The 20228-nt window shown below is 34.2% G+C and overlaps 1 protein-coding gene across 1 annotated transcript; it reads left to right on the top strand.

Annotated features, from left to right (window-relative positions):
- The first annotated feature begins 3486 nt into the window (after nucleotides 1-3486).
- LOC111986610 (choline/ethanolaminephosphotransferase 1) lies at nucleotides 3487-18888 on the top strand. The gene is made up of 15 exons (XM_065763628.1): nucleotides 3487-4467; nucleotides 6212-6289; nucleotides 9660-9735; nucleotides 9839-9861; nucleotides 9940-10040; nucleotides 10535-10629; nucleotides 10902-10970; nucleotides 13336-13427; nucleotides 13511-13551; nucleotides 13642-13726; nucleotides 15500-15562; nucleotides 17038-17096; nucleotides 17204-17256; nucleotides 17531-17603; nucleotides 18380-18888. The coding sequence occupies exons 1-15, from the start codon at nucleotides 4372-4374 to the stop codon at nucleotides 18399-18401; spliced, it is 1026 nt and encodes a 341-aa protein (XP_065619700.1). The 5' UTR covers nucleotides 3487-4371; the 3' UTR covers nucleotides 18402-18888.
- Nucleotides 18889-20228: the final 1340 nt, after the last annotated feature.

Genomic DNA, 20228 nt, shown 5'->3' with positions numbered 1-20228 from the left:
TGTTAAAAACAACAAACTTGTCTTCAGAGTCAGTCTCCATCACTCCTTTATCTTCTTCCTCTTCCTCCTCCTTAACAATTGGCTGTGATGAAGTGGTCCGGTAACGAGGAAGCCTGGAGCGGCAACGCTACAGCCGAGGATCCTTCGCTTTAATAACGCATTTAGGTGCTTGGAAACTCTTGGATATTGGAGTGTAGCCTAATACTAAGTGGGCTGCCCTAAGTTGGTTGTCTAAGTGGACAAAGACCTCGGCCTTCAAGATCTTGTCCAAACTATCTTAGTTTACGAGGTTGAAGTTGGGCACAGTAGTGTGTGGGTCTACAAAACCATCAAAAAAGACATCATTAGCAAAATGCAAATCAAAGGAAATTTTGAGTACAAACAAAAGTTAAAGAAAAAGAAAAGGGGATAACTTTGAAATTGTAAATCTAAACCTAGAGCCCCACCTGGTTTTCCCTCCCTCGTCGGACAAGGGAGGCCATCGTGCCACCCCCTGATAAAATCAAAAAGTCCTTTTTTCAGGCCTTTATTGGAATCGGGAAGGCATTGGATGAGCCTAACCTTAGGGTACCTAGATTTTAGGTAGTACCCCTGTTTGGTTAGGTGGTGGAGGTTGTAAATCTAGTTTATATTGTGGTGGGTAAGGTTTAAGTCCATTCTCTCATTTAAGGCATCTACACAACCTAATATTTTAAACATATTGGGGGCACACTAGGTGAGTGCTAACCTATGGACTCTAAGATAATCTCTAGTGATTGTGCTCATAGGGATTCTCATCCCCCCTTCTATGAAGGCGATCATTGGGATTACTACCTCTCCCTCTCTCGCCTTTCTTCAAACCACTACCATTCCTTACAATATCTAACGCCTACTTCTGGAAGGATGCTGTATTGAGCTCTGAAGCTCTCTAAACCCTCCTCAGAGTCTACCAAACTTTTGAATCTACCCATTCTTAGGAGGGAGTTGGAGGTATTGAAAAGATAATAAGAAGGAAAAGGAGCTGAGGAGGAAAAAACCCCAAGAAAAGAAAATTATACAAAAAGATAAAGTAAAAATATTTATGAAGACTTACAAAAAGAAGAAGAGTATCATCGAACGGGCTTTTGGTACTTATAAGGGCACGAGTGAGTTGGGGAGGTTTGCAGATTCAATGTATGTGCGCTAGAATGAAATGAATGCTAAGATAAGGTGAGTGATTGATTTGAGGGGTATTTATACCAAGGAGAGAGCTAGGAGCGGGAAAATTCCCGCTTGGTTCCCAGTGAAATTCTCAACCGTTAGATTCACATCACGCCGTAAAACGTGGGGGACAGGGAGCCGTAAGAATTTAATGAAGGCACGTCTCGAATGCCGAAGTACCAGGAGCTTGCCTTGGATAGTTAAAAAGGCATCTTCATATGTAGAGGGGGGATGCGATGGGCTCAGAGCAACTATAGTGATATCAAAATCCTTATTTCTTCCCGAAGAGGTAGGAATAAGAATCTCGAGGGGCTATTGTAGGGGTATTGGGCCCAAGAGCTCATTATCCATGTATATATTGGGCCTAAAACCCAAGCCGAGGACTAGAGGTCATTCGAGGAAGAGTAAACATTATCAAGGGAGTCCATGTTAGTAGATGAAAAGGTTAATTTTGGTCATGATGGCATAAAAGAGTAGGTTGAGGACAAATGTCACCTCGGCTAACCAAAGCCGAGGTTCAAATAGGTGGTTTGCCATCCAGGGAAACGTTCCAGAGAGTTCTATTGGTACGGATTAGCATTGTAGAAACATAGGACAGAGGGGAATCCTAAAATATCTAAGGAGAAGTCTGCTACCACCGCATTAAATATTCTGCAGCTAACTCTTTGGCCGCATTAATGTGGAGGTGATACCTGAACAGTGGTTTTCAGCTTTATAGCTACTACATGAAGACTTTGGGAAAGTGTTGATGTGACAAGTATCAATATCAACCATCTAGCCAGCACGTGGAGGATAGAGATGAAAGGGGAAGAGAGTATAAAAGAAGAATGAGACAATGGGAGAAAGGGATCAAAAGGAAGAGAAAAACATTGTAGCAATAAGAACTGATTTTGTAATCAAACCTGAAAGAAAGATATAAGAACAAATCTCCTCGAACTTTACCGATGACGATTTTCTTCAGCATAAACCTGTCTATTTTCATTCTCTTGTCATTTGAATCTACTTTAGTGTTTGTCTGATTCATTAAGACCTAGTTTCTCCAACCCACTCTCTACAAATTCATTGTTTTGGTCTTTTTGGACTTAAGTCCATTCACCTTTTGGGCTAGAGACTCAAATCTGGTCTTTACAATAATAATAATAATATAAAACATGTATGAAGCATTTTCTTTATACTTATATAAAATTGTTTTAATGGATTAATAGTTTTCTATAATATTTTAACAAAAAAAAATAAAAATTTTTCTATAATATTAATGACATGAGATCTTAATCTCTCTTTCTCACACACAAAGATAGATTTATAAAACAAGCAAAACCAAATTAATTTAAATTACAATAACATGAGAAAGTAAATACTTTTGTTTGTTATTTTGTTTGAAACATAGTCAAAATTTGAAATTAAATTACTAAATATATAAAACTACTTGAATAATGCCTTAAATTATTATTATTATTTTTTTTTTGAGAAGAAGAATCCCTTAAATTAGTTGGTTTTTCGTTTTTGTATACCTTGGAAATGTTTTCATTTATTAAAGAAAAAAAAAAAAACGGAAATAATTTGACTAAATTTTTGACATTATAGATTTTGGCAAAAAATAACCATATCTGGCTCTTTCGTCATAAAGCACTACTTTATTCGATCCAAAAATAAAGCACTCATTCAAGCATTTTTAGGAAAAAAAAAAAGGAAGAAGCCAAATTCTGCAGAGAGAGAGAGAGAAAGTGAGTAAGGCAGAGAGCGAGAGCAAGAGTCCACCACCAGCCACCGCCACTTCCACCGAACCACCGCAGCTGGTAATTTTTTATTTTATTTTATTAAAATTTGAGCATTAAATATGATTTGATATTGATTTAAGGAAGAAACCAATACGTCAGAATCAAACGCATAGTCTGATTCCGTTGCATGCATATATATAACATAAAATTGGTATAAATAAATAAAATTATGATCCAAATAGAAATATTGGCGCTAATTGCATTTACGTGTTTAGGTTTAGCGGAATGGGATACATAGGGGCACACGGTGTTGCAGCGCTTCACAGGTACAAGTACAGCGGCGTGGATCACTCGTACGTCGCCAAATATGTGCTCCAACCCTTTTGGTCTCGCTTCGTTCATTTCTTCCCCCTTTGGATGCCGTATGTCTCTTCTTCTTCTTTTTTTCTACACACTATATATTTTGTTCATTTTTCTACACACTTGCCGTACACACATTGCCACATGGACTGAAATCGATTTTTTGAAAAACGCGATTTCAGTTAAAATTATGAAATCGTGTTTTCAAAACGCCATTTCAAGAGGAGTAATAATAGTTTACATACTCACCACCGTATACACATTGCCTCATGGACTGAAATCGTGTTTTTGAAATGAGTTCCTTATTACACACACACTCATTGTATACACATTGCCACGTGGACTGACTCTTACTGAATACACATTGCCACATGTACTGAGATCCTGTTTTTAAAACGAGTTTCTTTTTATTACACACTCTCACTGTATACACATTGCCACATTAACTGAAATCATGTTTTTAAAACTAATTCCTTGTTACACAAACTCAGTGTACATTGTCACATGGACTGAAATCGTGTTTTTAAAATGAGTTCCTTATTACACACACACTCACTGTATACACATTTCCACGGGGATGGAAATCATGTTTTTAAAACGAGTTCCTTATTACACACACACTCACTGTATACGCATTGCCACGTAGACAGGAATCGTGTTTTTAAAAACGAGTGCTGTTGATTACACACCTCTGTGCGTGCACCACCTTAGCTGAATACACGATTTTAGTTCAATTGTGAAATCGTGTTTTCAAGACATGATTTCACTTTTTCGAAATTATAACTGAAATTGTGTCTTGAACGCACAATTTTCAAGGCTGTGTATACGGATGTGTGCAACAAACATTAACCTTTTTAAACACGATTTTTTAGTTAAAATTGTGTAAGTTAAAATTGAGTTTTTAAAACACGATTTCAAAAGGGAGTGTGTAATAAGATTTTCCAGTATTTTTTATTGAGATTAGATATGCTGACTTCTTTTCTCTTTTTCTTTGATCTTTGGTGTTGCATTGCATTTCGGGATCATTGGCCAGTCCAAACATGGTATTGTAATCTTCTTTTTCTCTTTGTATCGTTGCATTCGTTTGTAACTTTTACTTTGATGTAATACACTCATGCCTGTTCAATTCACTGATGGAAAAATCTTTATGTTTTGTCAGATAACACTTATCGGATTCATGTTCTTAGTCGTTTCTGCACTGCTTGGCTATGTGAGCGGGCGTTTCTCTATTATCATGTTTTTAACTTTCATATTTGTTAGATTCTCCTGTTTATAGTTCTAATTTCTGAGAACAAAAGGCTAATATTGTTTTTCAAGAAGTTAAAAATTTGTGCAAATTAAAATTTACCTCCCTGTGGCTAGGTTTACTGCACTTTACTTGACTTTTAAAAAATTACAGTAAACCTCCATACAATTTGAAATCATTAAATCAATACATTTTGATGAACCCTCAAGTGATATCACATCATGACGTAGGTACAACCAAGTGTTGGTGTGCTTTGTGCCCTAAATGCATGGGTTCTGTATCATATTATGTAATAACTGAATCTCTATGTTACTTGGAATAAATTTTTTGTTGAAATACTGATGCAGGAAGCTCAAAGAGTTACTTGTTTAAATTTATTTTTATTTAACTTTGGAGCTAATTTTATTTAATTAGTAGTTAAGTAGGTTTGTAATTCAATAATTGGGATTTCCCAAGTCATTTATAAAAAAAAATTTAAAAAAAAAAAATTGGGATTTCTCCAGTCAGTTAGGATTAGGTTTTCGTATGTTAGTTAGAATTAGGGTTTGGTAGTCTATATAAGCACAAGAATCTATTCCTATGAAGGGGGGATTATTTTGATGAATAAAATTTCTATTGAATTGTCCCAATGATTTGGTGTCAACTTCAACGAAACCTAGACGATGTAGGATAATATATGGGGTTTTATTTTTATCATTTGTTAATTTTTATGCAATTTTCCTAATTTTAGGCGATAAAGCTTTGTTTCCTTGATTTCATGTGTTTTTAAGAGTTTCCCAGTCAAAGTAGAATCTTATTATGGCACTCTTTCAATTAGGATATGTTTAGGAATATTTTTCTTTTAAAATAAGTTTTTTAGAGCCTTAAATTGGTTTGGAGCCTGTAAAACGAAAATAGCAATCCGCTTCAAGTATAATTGAGTTTTTCTTTATTTCTGGTGGATTCTAGAGTTCTTCCTTGTGGATTCAAGGAGACCCTTATGGATTTAAGAGTTTGCGTCTAGCTAGAATGAGATCTAGTCCTTTCATGTTTTCTGTTCTGCGTCACCACATGTTGACTCCTATAAGTTTTCAAAGCAGGTCTAGGTGTTGACCTATAGGTCCTCAATCTTTATTGGATTTTGTTAACAAATGTCCTAAGGGTAGTGGTTAAGATGCATTTAATGCTTTATTAAAAAAAAAATTATACATTTTTCAAAAAAATAAAGTCAAACTTTACACATATATCCAAAAAAGCACATATAACCACAATGAATTTGTGCATGTAAGCCAATGAATCATTAGCACACTTATTTTTTAAAAAGAGTGCATTACAACTCATAATTGAGCATTTATTAGTCTTTACCCTGTGCCCATAGGACCCTCGTTAACAAGACCCATCTTTATTATTCATGTTCTTTAATTTTCCTGTTGCATTGTTTTGGTTTTTCACGCATCAGAGTTCTTTGTAAAGAATTTTCCAATGCCCAATTGTCTTGAATAGTCATGTGGCAGCCTCCATTTATGTGCTTTGTGCCCTAAATTGGCTCTCCGGTAATTTGACAGAAAATTTGGTATATAATTTGTTAGATGATGAGTTGCATGAAATATATTGTTTACAAACACACTGATTGTTCTTTCAGATGGTTCCAACTTTATAAAGAGAAGCGAGATTGTTTAGTGTTCCTTCTAACTTCTCTGACTCCTTTATATAAATATTTTTGTTTCAGATATACTCGCCTCGCTTAGATTCGGCTCCTCCAAGATGGGTTCATTTTGCCCATGGATTGCTTCTTTTTCTCTATCAGGTCTATATGGATTTTATTCAAGCTGTGTAGTCCAATCATGTCTTTGTGTTTTATTTATATAGGCACGCTTCTTTGTGACACCTTAAAAGATTAATAAAGTTAAATTACTTATCCAATATTTCATTAATCTTATGTCTTTTACTTTCATGTATAATTTTAGTTTTATGGTTGTGCAGTTGTTTTTCTTTCAATTTATTGTAATTGTTATGTTGTTCTTACTCTATCAAGATGCTCTAGAATCTAATGACTTTCAATTAAGTAGGACCAAAACATAGTACATTAAATGTAAGTTTAGTAAAAGTAAATACATAGATGAAGGGGTTGTCAGGATTGATGGTGAAGAGATTTCAAAGAGTTTTTTATATCTTGGATTAATAATTCATAGAGATGAGATATTGAAGAGTATGTGAATCATTGGATAAGAGCAGGGTGGATAAAGTGGAGAAGTGCATTAGGATTATTATGTGATTGTAGAAGACCTATTAAGTTAAAGGAAAATTTTTATAAGACAAGCTATTCTCTATGGTATTGATTGTTGGGCTGATAAGAAGTAACGTATTCATAAAATGCTGAACTGAAAATGTTAATTGGAAATACAAGGAATGATAGGGTTCGAAATTAGGAATTTTGCCTAAAGATAGGGACGACCCTTGTTGATAAAAAGATGAGGGAGAGTTGCTTGAGGTGGTTTAGTAACGTTCAAAGGAGAGTGATTAATGCACTGATGAGAGAGTGAGTTGATTCAAGTTGAGGAAATGAAAAAAGGTAGAGGAAGACCAATAATAAAATTAGTAGAAGTAGTAAAAATGGACTTGTCAATTATAAAGTAATAAAGAGTATGACTTAGGAGAAAATAGAATGGCGGAAAAGAATACATTTGGCCAACCTTGAAGTTGAGAATTGGCTTGTGGATTTTAATCACCTGAACTGAAGTTGTCTAGTTAACACTTAACGGCATTAGAAACTGATGCCGACCAAGACCACTTGAGAAGCCAACTGAAGTGTAGCCGTTTGTTTTGGTCATCATTGTCTAAGAATCAACTAATGATGTCACTCTTTTATTTTATTGCTAAAAAAGATATGAATATTTAAAATTAAGTGCTTGATCTTGAAGCAAATGACATGAACCATTGATTTATTATACAAACATGATTCTTAAGGTGCTGTACTACAAATATGAAAAAGATTAAAAAAAATAACACTAAGCATATACTACCAAAAAAACATCAAATATATATTATATTAGAAAGACACAAACAAGGAATTTATTGTTATTGTGCTTCTTGGTCTTTGCCTTTTGGACATATTTAGATTGAATCATGTACTTCATTTTGATAGTAACTATCAAAGTTATGTACTTTTATAAAGCATAAGAAAGCATAAGAGAAATAATAACTATTATCAATCATGTACTTTTATATAGCATAAGAGGATTCTAAAAAATGTTATGCGTAAACTTTATATGAATATATTATTATCATATTATATATTGTCAATTGTTTTCAAATTTAATATATAAAATTTTAAAATTTTTTACAATATATTTAAAATTTGAACTTAAGAAACTTTGTACAAGTGCATTATCCTTTTGAGCTAATAGGAAAACTATGTTATTATTTTGAGCTTATAATTTTTTTTTTTTGGTATATATTATAAATATTTTTATTAGAGGTTATTATATGTTTTTATCTGAAAATATGCGCTTTACTTCAATCAGTCGCGGGCTTGTATGTTGGGAATTTGAATGCTTTGGCTCGTACTCTTTGTTGCAAGGTGGGTTCTCTACCTATGAGATATCTGGGCATGCCTCTTGGGGCACATTATAAGGATTCATCGATATGGAATCCTAATATAGAAAAGATGGAGAAAAGGCTANCATTGTCTAAGAATCAACTAATGATGTCGTAGGAGGGGTAGGAGGGGCTGTGGCGGTGGCTTTGTCTAGGAGACCAATGTGTGTGTTGGGGGGGGGGGGGTTTTAATAAATACCTTTCCAAATTGATCTCCAGCTTGGACATGCCATCTTTGTTGTCTCCAAATCAAAATTTTCCTTTGTTGAGGCAGAGGCTATGAGAGAGAGATACTGAGAAGACGGATAGACTGGGGGAGAGAGAGAGGAAGGGAGAGAATAGGGGATGCATGTCAATAAAAGGAAGGGAAAATCTATGCAGTCAATCACATAGTGCCATGTGTATTGATAGGGTTTGTATTGGTTGGGTTGGGTTCATTTAGATGAATGAAAACTGACATCTGAACTGATTCGGTTGTGTTTTCATCTCAAAACCCAAATTCAACCAAATGCCCTGTTTAAATCAAGCAGATGCTCTTGAGTTGAGTTAGGTGGGATGGTTTTGATGGTTTGATTGGGTTTTTGAACACCCCTAGTTTTTAAACAAGTTGAATGTTGGGGATTGTGTTGTAAGGCTTTAGTCTCCATTAGGTATTATCGTATATTGAATGGTTTGAAGTATGTAGTAATTGTGGAAATTTTAGTATGCTGCTGTTAACTACAATATGGACACAATTATTGGCAAATTTTGAAACGCTAGTATATGATACAGTGGGGAGATGGAATTAATTAATTAATATAATTTTTTAAGTATATTTGATGATAGTTTCAGGTTTTAAAAAATAACAATCAACTATTAAAAGTGAGTTTCAATCTTTTTTGGGCTTCTAAAATGCAATCATTTTCAAGCTGTTTTGGCTTCTAATTAATAAATTATTTTAAGTTGAGCATATTTTCTAATTATTGTCAAAGGACCAACGCAGTCCTAAGAGCTGGAGTAGGATCAAGCTGTTATGAGAAGCAACATCTGGAAAATTAAAAAAAAACAGAGAGGGAGATGAACCAAAGGAATAAGACAATTCAGAAGTGGAAGATAACTATGAGAGAGAGAGAGAGAGAGAGAGAGAGAGGAGGATTTTCCTAAGTATTCACTAGATAAATATTAAAATCCTTTTTTCCGCCCCAATTTTTTAACCTCCTGTGTTCAGATTGTACCCGTATGTCCATCCTGTATTTTAAATCTTTTTTAAAAATTGCTTGAAATGTCCTGGACATGCATGCAGCTGTGCCCTCGGGTAACTGTGTCCAATAAGTGTCTCATGTGAACATTATGGAGAGTTTGCCATATCCATGCTTCCTTGGTCTCTGCGAATAGATATTTTATTGAACTTAATTTTTTTCCCTCATTCTAAATCTCAATTCCTGATCAGTAGATAGAATTTCTGCCATGCCCTTTGCAATGTCTTTTATACTGATTATTTATCAATATTCTCATATTGGCATGCCCTTCTCTTTCCCCTTCCTTTTTTTAATTATTCTTTTTACCACTTTTCTTTCTAACCTTTCACTGCTTTTATTTAGACCTTTGATGCTGTTGATGGGAAGCAAGCAAGACGGACAAATTCCTCCAGCCCATTAGGGGAGCTTTTTGACCATGGTGATATACCATTGTCATGTATATTGTCTTTCTTTCCATTTTTTCCATAGTTTAAGTGTTAATATTGATAAATAATATTCTTGCCTTTCTCAAAATATTGCAGGATGCGATGCTATTGCTTGTGCGGTATGTATCATATATTTGGTTATCATTTTGTAGCCCTTGGAAATCCATCACCTTTATCATTTTCTTTCTTAAATATAGTTAGAAGCATTGGCTTTTGGGAGCACTGCTATGTGTGGAAGAGATACTTTCTGGTTCTGGGTAATTTCAGCTGTTCCATTTTATGGCGCAACATGGGAAAGGTAAGTTGTCTTATTGATACCCTTTCATTATTTATCATGTTATCCATTATGTTAGTTCCCATCTTTATGGATCTGCTAACTATAATAGTATTTTCTTTTTTACATTTCTATCAATAAGAAGAAAAACATTGTTGTATACATTGAATGCTATAAATTAATAATTTTCTTCCATGCTCCCATGTTCTGGGGGTCATAGCTGTGGGCTTTGGAGGGTTTTTTTTGTTTGTTTTGGGGGGGGGGGGGGGGGGGGGGGCGGGATATATTAAAATCCTTGTTTTTTTTATTTAATCTTTGTCCCTGTTGATGATTACCAATCTGTTTGTGTTATTGACTTCAATGCATCCGTCTTTTCTTTTGAAAATTGAATTATTGAAATTATTATTTAAAACTATGCTTTCCAAGACAGGTTTTGTCATTGTTCAAATATGTACATTCCATTATTCCACTGACTGTTGGATCTTTTATCAGCAGTATTGATATTTGATTTGATACAGCTATTTCACCAATACCCTTATTCTTCCGGCTCTCAATGGACCTACTGAGGGTCTTATGTTGATATATTTCGCTCATTTCTTCACAGCTATTGTAGGTATGCTCCTGCCACCAATGTGCCTTCAACACCCTCACACCCCCTCCCCCTCCCCTCTTTAAGTAATATGCTTTTGTGCACTTTCAATCAATATTCTGAAACTTCATGTAAAATCCAATACAATATAATTTTCTTTAGGGGTTGCCTTTATATATTTTGTTCTTTATTAAGCTTCCAAGTTTCATGAAAGTTTGGAAGATCTCAGACTTCTCTGCTAAGAAATAGAGCCTGTGAATCATTTGATTTATACTTAAGGTTCTTAACTTCTCCAGGTGCTGAGTGGTGGGCTCAACAGTTTGGAAAGTCTATACCCGTCTTAAGTTGGGTACCATTTCTTCATGGTAAGACTATTCTTTTTAAGGCCAACAACCTACAACACATTATTTTGGATCTGGAAAAACCATATGAAAACTATGCTCAATGTTATGCATAACATATTTTAATGGTTTAACAATATTCAGACCCAGCAGAATGTTTTTATTATGAGAGATCTTATTTGGGACTTGTTCACAGAATGCTGTTTCTGTTTGTATTTGATTGTGTCCTTCAGCCGTCTCATTCTTTTTGACTCTGAATTAAATGATCTGCAAGTCTTTTAGATTACAGCAATGTTCTTAAAGTTTTTGGTGAGGTCATGGGGGAATGTGATTCAGGGGTAATATTTGAAGTTTTTATACATAATTACCCTATGCCTGTAAGCAATGTCATTTAGGTGGTTTTATCTTGCTAAGTGCTGTAATTAGTATATGTTGGCCAAAATATTTAATTTTATTTTTCTCATGTGGCCTTACTGGAAACTGTAGTGAAAATGCATTACGTTCCATTCCATTTTTTCCTCTTCTATTGACATTGGTTCTGTGTAGTTGAAGGGTCATCTTTGTTGGTATGGCAATTCTACCTTTTCATTAGGGCATTTATTTCAATGCCTTTAGGATTTGAGCATTTCATCTATGGATCCTAATGTGGTAATATATGCACACGAATTCAACATTATTTTCATTTTATTACTTTTCTTGGTGTCCTTCCCAATTGTGTAGTGTTTCCATCCTGCATTTTTCTTTCATATCATCATTTGTTCCTTCTTTGATATGGCTGCTGTTTGCTGGTAAGTCAAATTTAGTTTTTCTGTTTAAGACACCATAACTTAAGTGGTACTTCTGTAGAAAGAGTTTGTACTAGGCATTTCATAATGTTCGTTGATAATACTTATCTATCTTTAAGGCTCTGGTTGGAAATGACTTTATTTGTTGAAAGGTGGCAGGCTTACTTTGTTAAAAAGTACTCTCTCAAGCCTTCCCACCTAGTTTTTATCTTTGTTTACTATCCCTCAAGCTATGGCAGCTAGAATAGAAAGGATTCAAAGGAATTTCCTTTGGGGGGCCTCAGAGGATGTTTTTAAATATCCTTTAGTTGCTTGGGATAAGGTCTGTTTGCTAGTTGAGTGTGGTGGTTTGGGGATCAGGAGGATTGGGTTGTTTAACAAGGCATTGTTTGGGAAGTGGTTGTGGCGTTTTGGGAAAGAAAGTAATAGATTATGGCGTCAAGTTATAGCAGCCAAATATGGTGAGGCGAGAGGAGGCTGGTGCACTATAGGGGTAAGAGGTTCTCATGGGTGTGGGATGTGGGGGAGTATTAAGGAAGGAATAGATAAGTTCTTTAGTCAGATTCTGTATAATGTGGGGGAGGGTTGCCGTGTTAGTTTTTGGCATGATCCATGGAGTGGGCTTATTCCTTTGAAGGAACTCTTTTCTGCTATGTTTGCTTGCTCTCTATCTATAGAAGCGTGGGTCTCTGACTTGGTAGTATCTACTTCAAAAGGAGGTAGGAGTTGGAATTTACTTTTCTGTCATGGTCCTCAGGATTAGGAGGCAGCCACTATTTATTCCTTTTTTGAGCTTATTTATTCCTCTATGCCGAGGGGTGAGGGGGATGATCACCTAGTCTGGAGATTGACTACGTCTAGGGTATTTGATGTGCGCTCTTTTTATAAGCTGTTATCTAGTCCTAACATTGGTGTTTTTCCTTGGGAGTGCATTCGGCGTGCAAAGGTGCCTAAATGGGTGTCTTTCTTCTCATGGACAACAGTTAATGATGGGATACTCGCCATTGATAATCTTGCTAAGAGAGGTTAGTCTCTAGTTAATAGGTGTTGTTTTTGCTACTATGATGGGGAATCAGTGGATCATCTCTTCTTCATTGTAAGTTTTCTCACGCCTTATGGTGTGAAGCTTTTGCGGTGTTTAGGATCTAGTGGGTAATGCTGAGATCAGTCAGCTCTTTTTTCTTTATCTGGAGAAACTGGTTTGGAAAGCATCTTTCAACCATTTGGAATATGGTCCTGACATGTTTAATGTGGTTAGTTTGTCAGGAACACGATATCCGCATTTTTGAAGACAAGGAGAGAACATTAGATCATCTAAAATCTCTCCTCTTTGGTACTCTGTTTCATTGGGCTCGTATTTTGGGGTGTACGAATTGTATTTCTTTATCTAAATTCTTAATCTCTATTTCCTTTAGTTCTTGATTATATTGTATTTGTTTCTTGTTCAGAGTGTTCACCATCGTGAACATGATGTTCAATTTTTTTCAATAAAAGTCTTATTACCTATAAAAAGTAGAAGAAGTGAATTTGATGCTTTTACCTATAACATTACTGTCAGCTCACATGTTTTACTTAATCGTGTTGTTTGCTAAAGGGCAGCTAAGATCTCCCTTGTTTTGTGTTTATTTGCAGCATACAGAATGTTTATAAGGTAGTTCAAGCAAGAAAAGGAAGCATGCTTCTGGCATTAGCAATGGTAATACTGCTACCTATTGGATGCATATCTTTTTTCGTTGCTCATAGGAGATGTGATATTATTTTCTTCTTGTTTCTCATCAGCTTTACCCTTTTGCTGTACTCTTGGGAGGAGTGCTAGTTTGGTATGATTCAAACCTGTTATATGTTATTTCTACATGTTTTTCTTTAAAACATGCTTATGGGTTTACATACTGGCATTATTTTAAATGCAGGGACTATTTGTCTCCATCTGACATAATGGGGAACTATCCGCATTTAGTTGTGTTGGGAACTGGACTCGCCTTTGGTTTTCTTGTGGTAAGATGTTTGTGTTTTAGTGTGACTCCCCATTCAGTGGAATTTTCTATTTTTCCTTCTCTGAATTGAATTGATTTTATTAAAATTGCTGTTACTATGCATTCTTTAATTTTTTTTTTTTATTTTCAGTTTTGCTGTTCTGTGGTCACTAGCAAACATATTTTACTTATTTGTGACTGGCTAAGATAAATTGGAATTTTCTGTTTAATAATTAAAATATCGATTTATAGAGATGAGAACATTATCTTGCAGGAAGTATACTAGAGCAACACCTAAATAATGCAATAACCTTCCAGATTTCACTCTTATACCCAGATTGCACTTCCTTTGCCAACAAACCAGAAGTTTACAACTGTCTTAGGCTTCACCCATTTAACCCCATAAAAAGAAAATGTGAGTGCTCTTGAACCCAGATTGCACTTCCTTTGTTGTTGCATGATAGACTGCTTAGGAAATTAAATTGATGGTGTAGATTCGGACAGGATCAGGATTTGACTTGAACATGTTTTCTGGTGCTGTATCTTTGGCTTAACAAATAAATCTGCTATAAATAAGTTATATATTTGAGCTTTTTGTAAATTTGGCAATGTTTGTTGATCCCCATTTGAAAGCTGAGAGGAACTAAGAGGATCCTGCTTTGATTTAGGTAGTCTAGGTTTTGTTGATCCCTGTTTGAAAGCTGGTGATCAAGGTTTTGTGGTTATGGTAGTAGCTGCATCATAGTGCAACTTGATTTCAATATTTGCCATTTTATATCTTATTTGTGTAGCTATGGGTGTCACATGATCATATGAAAACAGTGATTTAGGTTCCAAAAAGCTAGGAACTGATGCTGCATCAAGAACGTGTACCAGCAGATGATCATATGAAAGCAGCTATTTAGATTCCAAAACAACTAAGAACTGATGCTACATCAAGAATGCGTAACATCTTGTGCTGTATTTTTCTAGAAATATGATAATTAAAATTTTTAATAGCGCAATAGTAATTTTGGTAGCCTTTGTGTGCCAATATAAGGTTGTAGTTTTGGTGCAACTTTGTAGATGACTTTTTTGCAGGTTGGCTACTGCCTAATTTGCAAATTGATAATTTTTATGTCCATGTAATTGCATGTTTTTCTTTAGTTGCTCTGGTAGTCACTATGACATTCAATAATCAGTTGTATAGATTGCCAAAGAACTGTAGGTTGACTTGCACAGGATACATGGTGTTTTGTTATTGGTTAGAGATAAAGTCCTTAGAGTACTTATCAAAAAGAAATGGAGTCCTTACAGAATTGCTGTGGTTACATGATATGTGATTATTTTAACCTTTTATCTTTCTCATACTAAATTTTTGGTAATAAACTGTAGAAAGAGCTTACTATAGTCAAATGGGTTTTAGAACCCTAATGGTGTATAATTGACTCGGCAAGGTGCTGTAATTAGTTGTGGTTTAAAGATCAAGCTTGTTTTTATGGTTTGTGGCATTCTAACATGGTACAATGTATATCTGGCTTTTATTTTTGGCTGTCCTGTAGATTTTCCTCTGGAAGCCATAGCATGTGATTGACAATATCAAAAAATAGGATAAATAAATAATTCACACATATACATGGTCATTTACTTTCTAGCCTTGTTCTCTGGTGTTGTAATGTCTGCTCAATGTTTGATTTTTCCTTCTTATAGCTACCTTTTGCCGTATAAGTTTTTAATTTTTTCCACTGAGCACTACTGTTTTAGGCAATCAAATTCTTTATCATTGAATTGTGCTGAATTACATCTGTTTTCGCAGGGAAGGATGATCCTTGCTCACTTGTGTGACGAACCAAAGGGCTTGAAAACTAATATGTGCATAGTATGTTGCTTTCTCATACCAAACCACTTTGAAATTAGTTAGTAATCTAGAATTTGGTTATGGTTATGGCTTTTTTTTTTTGGCTGTGTTGATTCTGAATATGTTGCCTATCTGTCTCTCTCCACCGTAACTGGTTTTTGAACTACTCAAATGTTTAAAGTAAGCCTACTTATCCAAAAAAAAAAAAAATTTAATGTAAGCCGAAAATGAAAACTCAAAATAGTATACTTTTTTTGCTAAATATTTTATTCAAAGGTAAGTCGGGTTTTACTTTACTTTTCAGTGGTGCACATAAGGTCCCATTTTCATGAAAAATAAACAATGGGAAATTGGTATTACTCTACTGGTTGTTAGGGTTGACATTTCTTCTAACATCAGTCAGCTTTATTGCATGAGAGCTTGACATGAGATAAGTGTTGCTTCTTTGGCCAGCCTTTCTGCTGGAAACTAGAAATTTGAGAATTAAAAAGGGCATGTCAGTTTCTGTCATGTTATTAACAGCCAAGTAGGAAGAACAGACATAAAAAAAAGGTCTGCATGTCATGTCAGACACAGGCATGCCTGGGACATGGCTGAATGCATGTCTTTAAGGTATCCAGCCCAATATAATAATTTTCTATTATTTATTTTTAATTTCAAACATGGAGGGGACACAAGCGTGACACGGCTGAACAAAAAAATTAAAAAAGATCACTGATTTGCTTTCTTGACACAATGATGATTGTAGATTTATAGACTACACGGCTTAAAATAAAATAAAATAAAACTCTCTTTCTCAATCTGCATTGCACCATTAGCCATCGATATGCTCTTTCACAATCAGATAGGGGACCAAACAGCCCATTTGCACCTTCTTGGCAACCCTCACTGTCAGATTGGTAACCCATCTGGCAGCTTGATCTGATTTCTAGAAGCTTGGTGCAACTTTTAGCTCCTCTTGCCTGCCCCTGTTGTGCTTCCTTTGTGGGATTTTTTTTTACTAGTGTTGTAGAACTCTGAGTGATGGAAACTGGTCTGATGGGGTTTAAACACTTATTTTAATGGTTATAAAATTAGAAAATTTTGGTTATTGTTTATTATTTTTACTGTTTAGTGATGTTTACTGTATATGTTTACTGCTTACTGTTTAGTGGTTATAATCTTATAATTGTAATGTGATTATCATTTATTGTTAAGACCATTGTTTAAGGGTTTGGTAGTCATATCATTTATTTGCATTTCAATGGTTATTTATTTTTAAAACCTAGAGCATACTTAATATATGTCCAATAATATATAAATATATATAATTTTTATTAATTAATTGCTCTTTCCTGCCATGTCTTGTTCTAAATTTTCAAGAACTGTTGCGTTGTGTCTGTGTCTGTGCTTCTTAGGTATGGGATTGTGGGTGATGTCATGTGTCTAGACTCCTTGGGTTGAATTACAACCTCAAAAAAGCAATTGCAATTCACAATCGCTATTATTTTGTGCAGTCACTACTATATCTCCCTTTCGCCCTTGCAAATGTACTCACAGCCAGACTAAATGATGGGTATGTTGTAATTTGATTTTTGTGTGCTGAATAATGGACTTACCATTCTATTCTCAATGCTTGTGGTTCTATTTCACTCATGAACCTCTGTTCATCTTTTGTGGCAGAGTCCCTTTAGTTGATGAGAGGCTGGTCCTTCTTCTTTACTGTGCATTCTCAGGTATGGTGACTTTTAACCTTTTAAAAAAAAATGCATTTGGTGAACTGTCGTAAATTACTTATTTTTTCAGATTTTACAAATTCCTATATCCAATTATTTGCTTGAAATAGGTCTAGGTGGAGCTTAGTATATGGAAAGAAAACATATTTAGATCTTTACTGCTGCAGTGGCTACTTGGGAATATTGTCTAGATTTTACTGTTGATTAGAGATGTAATATTGTGATTTTATGATCTTTCTGTTCTGTGCCTGACATCTTCTTTTACTGAACTCAGTGGTGCTATATTTGCACTTTGCCACATCCGTCATTCATGAAATCACAACTGCGTTGGGAATTTATTGCTTCAGGTGAGACTACCATCAAAAACCTTGTAAAACTTCACATTTCCTTTTTGCCCAACTTGGTTCAAATCAGGTTTAGATTGGATGTGGGTTTTTTGGCTTTAAAATCAGTTGTGACTTTGCCAAATTGAGCATATTTAACTTATTTGTTCAAATTATATCGAAATTTATAATATGTTTGCTACTGTGGTATGAAATGCGGATAAATTTCATTTTCTATATTTTTATTCGGTGGGTATGACACTTGTGTTAGTCCAAAAAAAGGTTTTAGTTAACTCCAGCTGGCTGTTTTATTTAGGATGTAATATACTTACTCGCAAGTCATTACTAACCCAAACACTAACATTTGTTTCCTCCAATATTCCCATGGTTTCTTGTAAGGAAAATACTAAAGGTACTACAAGTTTTACTGTATAAAGCTTACAAACTGATGTGACAATAAATGTAATTAGTGGGCTTCAACCACCTCATAAATGAATATTTGAATTGTCTTTTTATGATTGACGACCCATTAGTTTGTAAGATCAATGCAGTAAAACTTATAGTACTTGTAGATTGTACACTACTCTTCATGTAAATGAACACAAAGTACGTTCGACTACGTTGAATCTTTATTTTTATAAAAACAACCATTTTACATGTTACTTAGTTAGCAATTTAATTGTAATTTATAATAGCACAATATAATGAATACTGCAGTATTAAGGTTTCAGATATTTCCCCGTAATAATAGCTTTACATAGAGTATGACCTTTGTATATGTTTTTCTTTGTCAATTACAGGATAACTAGGAAAGAAGCTTGAACTTTGCCAGTGTTTCCCAGGTTCACCCATCTTTCTTGAGACTTGCCCAACCTTTTTCCCCCATACAGATTTCAATTTTATGATCAATAGCTGGGTCTCTGCTTCCTAGCATTTATACCAAACATTTTGTAGTGCTGATTGTGTTTGGTGCTTTTGTATCTGCATGTTCTCTTCTGCTCATTTTGACCTTCCTTTTGCCTTCCAGCTGTGAGTTGCAGAATGATGCAGCTATGCTGAGGTTTTGGTGGGTTTTTTTAATAGAACATTGATGACATAGTTGTCAATGGGTTTTAGCGTTCGAGCTCCAATTTGATCATCCTTACCTTTGCAATAGAATTTTTTTCTTTCTTTTAATTTATTTATATTTGTAAACTCGTTTCATATTATACAAGCAAATGTATAACACTAGCGTGTGTGTGTGTGTTATTTTTTCTTCTTCTTTCAGAATCAACAATAATAAAACGTTTTTACTTATTATTATTATTAACCTAAACTTGTTAAACAGTTCATCTAATACAAGGTTTAAAAGTGAAAAAAATTCTCCTACTTTTGTAAATAAGCAAGTATAATCTGGTGGAGGGAAGTGGTAATTAGTAATTACTTTGCGGATCCAAATCAACATGACTGCTAAAAGCCACAAAATAAGGAAAAGGCATTAAAAAAAAAAAAAAAAAAAACCCTACTACTACTACTACTATACGGAACTTGGTGATCAATTTGCAAAACCGGGTGCAGACTTGAAACAGCAAAACCAGATGAGGCGTAGCAAAATAGAAAAAGAACTCAATTTTACCCAAATCACTCGCATCAATTAATTTAATGATGCGTAAATTTGTAAAATAGCTACAATAAATGGATAAGTGTAGTATGTATTTTATTTTTTAATCATTTCTCATTTCTCTCTCTTGGTTGATAAAAATAATATTTTAATAAAATGTAGTTAATATGATATTGAATGTTTTAAAAAGTAATCAAATTAAAAATATTCTTATTATAGGGCTATTATACTAAACGAGAAGTATTATGTCTATAATATTTTTACAATAAATTATAGATTATAATTTAGATTCATAACTTAAATTACTTTTTAGTCTACTTATAAAAACAAATAATTACTATATTTAGGATTTGTTTTGAAAAAATTATTATAAAATATTGTGAATATAGCTTTTCTTATTCTAAAATAGATTTCCTGTGATGCATCTGTGGTCGTTTGCGGTCAAAAATCGAGGGTGACCTGAATGAGCATCCTCAGCAGGTGAGGGAATGATTACTAACGAAATGCAGAATCCAAGGAATATATAAATGATTTGGCTTACAAAGGTGAAGGTGCAAACCAAAACTACGTTGTCAATCTCTAATTATACATCGATCCAGCCAAACTTTAACAGGTCATTTTTGTTTTGTTTTCTACCATAAGTTGGATTGAGGATGATTTATTTAACTAAAATTAAAAATATTGTAGATAAAACTAAAAAGTAGTTAAAATAGTATAATGAAACTCATAAATAGTACCAAAAAGTAAATGTGACTTATAAATAATAGTAAAAATAAATTAAATAGTAAAAAAAACTTATTTTTTAAACTAATATCAAACGCACCATTGGTTCTCTCTATAAATGGTTATTTACCATTCCCTAAATAAAAGCAGAACAATGACTCACGAGAACTCTTCAAAAAAAAAAAAAAAAAAAAAAAAACAATGACTCACGAGAAACAATATTTTGGCCTCATATAAAGTTATTGCCTTGCTAGTTGCTGCAAAACTCTCATTTCATTTTCCACTATGTGTAAGAAATTGTTATAGACAAACTACACCGAAATTTT

Source organism: Quercus suber, unplaced genomic scaffold, assembly GCF_002906115.3.
Source record: "Quercus suber isolate HL8 unplaced genomic scaffold, Cork oak 2.0 scaffold_517, whole genome shotgun sequence".
Lineage (NCBI taxonomy): Eukaryota > Viridiplantae > Streptophyta > Magnoliopsida > Fagales > Fagaceae > Quercus > Quercus suber.
This window is presented reverse-complemented; position numbering and strand designations above follow the sequence as displayed.